The following is a 5,929-nucleotide window of genomic DNA, read 5'->3' on the forward strand; positions in this document are numbered from 1 at the left end:
TCTAGCACAGTGAGTGCTGAGAGTTTTGTTCTCTCCAGTTATTGTCCTAGTTAAATAAGAAATAATGCCATCGTCTGAAGGTGATGTAATATCTTTCCCAATGCAAAAATAAATTTGATTTTAAATAATCTTCATAAATCTAAAAAAATGAGCGGGCAGAAATTAAAAAGTTTGTGGGCAATTAGAATCCGTACCGACTGAGAAAAGGGATTTCTTTGCGGAGAAATTGCGAAACTGGGGGTACAGGTTCATATGCAAATGATATGTGTTTCCCTATAAAATCTTGCCATTTCTTCGAGAAGTCGAGCTTATGCCGTAGACCGATAACCACGCATAAGATTTTCATGTGCAAGATTTTTACCGTACAGGTATCGGCTTAGTTGTCTTTGCCAAGCAAAACTTTTCCTTGGCGTTGGTTCTATGGCCAGCGGCATATGTGATAAGCGTTTACATTCAGTTCATTCGGGTGAGTTGCGGTTTGCGTATACTTTTGTTTCAAATGTCAAAGGCCATGTGACCATGACGGCCTTACTTTACATCCGGGACATAATATAAACATACGCAGCAGCTTAGGTAGGTGAGCTTTATTCACGTCTATCATCAGCTATTCTAAGCTTCTCATTGTTTATCTGCGTGATGCTGCTGTGTTTTCGAGAAAGTTTCGCATATTTATGATAAACAGTGAGTGCGATGCGATTTAACCTACGCGTGAGAAACCAAGCGACTGTGACTCGGAGTTAGCGCAAAGGTTGTTGTGATCATGGCGATAGCAGTTTCTACTCCCACAACTTTGTTAATGGAGTTTTGTGCAATATTTAACGTGAAGAGTCCCAATTAAAAGCTGGCATTTCTCCGTCGTTTGTTTTGTTCCACACAGAGAAGCGTCGTCTTGTTTAACACTCTAGGTTTTTAGAAGCATAGCATGCAATTGCAAGTGTTAATGCCCTCAATTGAAGTACTGAGCACAGACCTCATCGCCCGCAAGGATTGTGTGCTTACAATAGAGAACGACCTTTATGGTCACCTTTCATTATTGTTCTCGCCGACTACAAAAAGAAGGAAATACAATGCATGACCAGCTTTCTATTTCAACGTTGATAGGCCAGTCGTTTCTCGCCCCATGTGGTATTCATTTTAATTGTTGGTGCTGCAACTGTTGGTAAAAGTGAAAACAAATCTAAACACACACACACACACACGCGCACACACACACACACACCATTGCGGAGCTGAATTTGCTTTTTACGCGTATTTAATCTAAACATTTTATCAAATTTTCATATTTTATTTACATAACATCAAAAGTATGAGCCATTGTATACGTCAGATACTCATTCATTATTAGAATAGTTCATATATCATCCTAAAGAATATTACACTGAATTCAAAAATAATAACAAAATTAATATCGGCGTCTGTTTGTTTAGTCTCTGTACATTTTTGTGTTGTAGGTACTCCGCAACACTCACGAGAAAATATTCACATATGTCGAATGTGAATAAGGTTGTCTTGTTATGAAACCTGTGACACTCAATAGTCATGTTGCTCTCATGCTTACTGAAAGGCCGGATTCTCCACCAAGTCATGAGGCCAGTGGGTATTGTTTATGGGGCAAAAATTGCACATTTAGGGACATAGCATCAAGAGACACAAGATTCTCAGGAAAATTTCCAACTTCTTGTCTGCGTCTGATAGTTTAGTTTGAAAAGAAAATTCCCCTTATTCAAAGTGGAATAGTGACATAAGTAACACATGTTCGGCTCATCTCAGAATACATCGACACCTCCACAGAATTTGAGAATATCATTAAAATTATTCTAATTGAAGTATAAACTAGCTTAAGTTGACGATTTACTCATTTCCTGTGCCCCTAGGATTTATTTTTTCTACTTCTATACGTTGACGGTTCTATTTTTTTTCCAAATACCCACTCCTTTGACAGAGGCGAAGTATAAATTAATCGCTGTGGGCTGCGCGGCGAGATAACGGTTTATCACCAGCCTGTACAGGCATTGTCAACTGCATGCTTACAACACGCTTTTGTGAAACTGTATTACGTGACTAACCCCTGACTCACAGAAAGCCATTCATTTACCAGGAACTGTCATATGCTTACCTTTTCCCGCCTATATATTAATAACATACAGTGTAAAAATCCATAAATTACGTCGGCATTATCCACGGAGCGGGATAATACATTATTCGTTAATTATATATAACTTGGCCCCACTGGATACAGATGTGTTTACCAGACTATTTCCCTGGGCCTCTGCATGAAAGAAATCAGGTAGGTTAACTGTCTTCCTCACAAATATACCAATCTCTAGCTCATGATATAATTTTGGCAGTCGACATTACTCACGCTACCAAGGCAACCGACGTTCTATTAATTTGGCGACGCAGTAATTTTACAATATACACGTAAGAACGCCAAAAATATTGAGTGGAACACTACAATGTCGTTGAACGCAAATGGCAAAGGTGTTTTCGTTTGCAATGCGACCAATCATCTGCAACTGGTATATTGATATATCTCCAATTTTATAATTCGTCGACGGTTTTGTAGATGATAATTTCTGTTACTGAGAGAACATATCTTAGGGCTTTAATCGCCCAAATTATAGAATGATGCGGGTAGGTTGTTAGTGTAAAGGTTAGCGACGATACGGTCGTCCGATTTCATTTTGTAAATACTTTCACTTTCGATTTCTATGTGAAAGGATAGACCGCTATCTAACTATGACGTAGATTTTTTAAAAATTTTGTATCATTTAATTTTCACTTGCACGGGGCAAAATGCTTGATATAGAACAATATATACACATATACTGATTCTTTACGTGTGCCAATTACGTTAAGTATACACGTACGTATACTAATAAAATGCAAAACTACAGTGTACACTTAGTGTGCAAAGATCTGCATTATGTATACTCATGATCTGCATAGAAATACGCTACTCATATCAACGTATTGGAATGTTACGTATACAAAGATATACGTTGAGTAGGCTATAATATTGTTCCATATAAGTCAATATACGTAAATATACTAAGCGAGTATCAAGCATTTCGTCCAGTGTTGAATTGTCAATTTTTCTTCCATCTATCTTTCATCTGTTTGGTTCTAAAGTAAACGGCGTTTTCATTTTCATTACCGTTGCCTGACGTTTCAACAGTGAACCCTGCGGGTCATATGACTGTCACATGATGTTGATTGACCAATGAGCAATGTGGAAGGTTGAGTAAATTATGCCAACGCTCTAAAAATCTCAGGATTTGAAGTCATTGTACAACACTGTGCCATATGAATCAAGTAATATCGTCTTAGATACAAGCGGAATCTAGGTTATTGTTTATTTTCAGCTTGATACCTGAAAAACAGCTGACTGGAACGCAGTGAAAGCCAGAAAACAGAGGCTTTGCTAAAATGGGTTCGATGATTATGAGGCTATCGCGAGTGCATCTCATCGTGGCAATAAGTCTATGGTAGGAAACTCAATTCTTCTGTAAATAATAAGACCATTGAAGGGTCATTTTAGGTCCAAATTTTGAGAAGTTTTATTTGATATTATATCAGTCTTATAAATTTTTTCCCTCTCTATGTCAAAAATTTCCCTCAAAGTGGAAAAGTCCATTTAGTGTATTACTAGTACCATGCACTTTTCGCTGAGGGCACAAGCAAAAATGGAACATCACACGCATCCACAGCATAATCAGACTATTTTTAACTTATTCCTTTACATTACAAAAATACACAGGGGATCACTCACTACATAAGGGTCATTCGACGAAAGCCTGCCATACTGAAAACAGGTGAGTTCTCAGCTAGCAGAAATAACTTTAAGATTCATTCCAGTCCTGGTAGAACATTTTGTAATAGATATGACATTTAAAAACTACAGTCGCAATCTTCATGTTTTGGCAACTTGAGCGTCTCAAAATTGAAAACTGATTTTTTTTCCTATCTGTTCCCTAAACATAAATGTAACCTACACATTTTACAGAAATTGTATGCATGATGGTTCCCACAGGTCAAAAATACTTTACATTTAATGGATATCAGAGAGCAAGACTCGAAGACCCATGGTATGACATAATCAAAATCAAATACTTCTTTCACGTTAAGGAGTAGTCTGTATAATTGTCTTCTTTAAAACATGTCGTTAGCAAATAAATTCTGCACTGTTAAAACAGTTTTAAACTATGATTGACAAACAAATTCAAATTTCCACAAAGTGTTACACAGCGGTGACTGCATAAATTCCCATTGTAACGAAAGGTAAACGCAATTAGTAAAATGACTTGCTGACATGCATTGAACTTTGGTTCTATCTAGATTGAGTGGATACTCAGGCATGCGGGACTCATGTGACATCCTGAAGCCTACGCATAGTGGATACAAAGTCAATGTACATATAAGATCATTCAGTCTGCTATTGGCACATATCAACAGGAGTTTAGGGCGTGCCAAGGTAACAGCTTCTGACGTCAAAACGGTGTCTTGATATCGAAATGGCCATCGAGTCTTTACAAGTGGACGGCTGTGACGTTTCTGTTGAACTTCCTTTTGCTGAAGCCAACATCAAAATGAAACACGTGTTTCTTCCCCGTCGAGGCAGACTCAGGGTAAGTAAGTGGGTTTAAGTCAGCTTGTCTCACACACATATAGTAAGAGTGTATCAAGTTAACAGCGCTTTATATAGCAGGGCGTTTATTTAATATTTTTTCGAGGGGAGAGAGAGAGAGAGAGAGAGAGAGAGAGAGAGAGAGAGAGAGAGAGAGAGAGAGAGAGAGAGAGAGAGAGAGAAGGACGGGAGGGGAATATGCATAGAGTAGTTCTGAGGATTGGGAAATACCAGAATTATATATAATCGATATGTTTTAATGTGTGCATCACATTTTCTCAAAAAAAAAAAAACAATATTACACAACGACATCCCTGTTTACGTCTGACGGGTACATATGGATGCCGTCGTCGAATACTGATAATTACTCTTCCCTTTCGGCAGTCATGTGTTGTAAATAGATCTCGCTTTGTATTGGTTGAGACTACATTCCATTAACTACTAAATGCAAGAAAGACTTACACTCACTATGTATACACTATGTATACTAAATCATTACGTTAAGCTTCTGCCTCCCTCGTTAGCAACACATGAGGCTCTGTTTGTTTAAAATACAATCTGACAGGAAATCGTTTACAATTGTTTTGAAATGTCAGAACAATAAAGTCTAGCGTATCCGTACACACTATTTTTGTATCCAGTCAAACCTCACCATTAATTTCATAACGTCCGTAAGTAAGTAGATCGGACTGTTTAACAGATACTCAAAGTGTTTACATTTTTGCCGTTCAAGTGATACTTGTCAAAAAAATCTCTATAACTAGACAGGAGTGGATTTTGGCGTAGTTGAAAATTAGTACAATATTTGATATCTCAGTGTTAAATAAATCTTGCCTACGTTTGAGCTCAATGTCTTAGTGCGATTTTCGCTTTGCACAATAAGAGAAAGTTTGTTTTTATAACAATAGGTCAGTACACATTTTATGATGTTCGGACGTGGCACGTTGCTTCCTGCATATATAATTAGGTCGAGCCTTTTCAAAAAGCATATGATTACACATAACAATCTCTTCGGGATAATCTAACGGGATATAAACTTTACTGTTAACTTCCAGAAAATGAAAACATTCCTGTTTGCAGGGGAGAGAGTCCTCACTATAGGACGTGGCTTTGTGAAATCAATCTCGGCAATCTACCAAAGGTATCAAAAAGGAACCCTCACATCAAATGGTATGAACTCATGTTTTGCACATTCCCTTTATTTTTATGCTACTGAGTGCAACTTGATTAGTTTGTTTGACATTCTGCATTGACAGCCACGTTTTCGTCAGTTTTCGCCGTGCTGGTCGGCAACTTCGGAAC

At 37.7% G+C, this 5,929-nt stretch overlaps 1 protein-coding gene across 3 annotated transcripts in view; it reads left to right on the forward strand.

Moving 5' to 3' along the window:
• Window positions 1–546: 546 nt before the first annotated feature.
• LOC139129761 (zinc finger protein 391-like) overlaps window positions 547–5,929 on the forward strand; it is an 8,860-nt gene continuing 3,477 nt past the window's right edge. The window contains exons 1-4 of one of the 3 annotated variants that reach the window (XM_070695449.1): window positions 575–3,488; window positions 3,761–3,815; window positions 4,339–4,628; window positions 5,683–5,797. In XM_070695449.1, the coding sequence (XP_070551550.1) occupies window positions 4,515–4,628; window positions 5,683–5,797 (229 nt within the window). In that variant the 5' untranslated portion in view covers window positions 575–3,488; window positions 3,761–3,815; window positions 4,339–4,514. Of the gene's footprint in view, window positions 3,816–4,338; window positions 4,629–5,682; window positions 5,798–5,929 lie in introns of all 3 variants that reach the window. The other 2 variants (XM_070695450.1, XM_070695448.1) reach the window with 2 other exon arrangements.

The sequence above is a fragment of the Ptychodera flava genome, chromosome 3 (assembly GCF_041260155.1).
Source record: "Ptychodera flava strain L36383 chromosome 3, AS_Pfla_20210202, whole genome shotgun sequence".
Lineage (NCBI taxonomy): Eukaryota > Metazoa > Hemichordata > Enteropneusta > Ptychoderidae > Ptychodera > Ptychodera flava.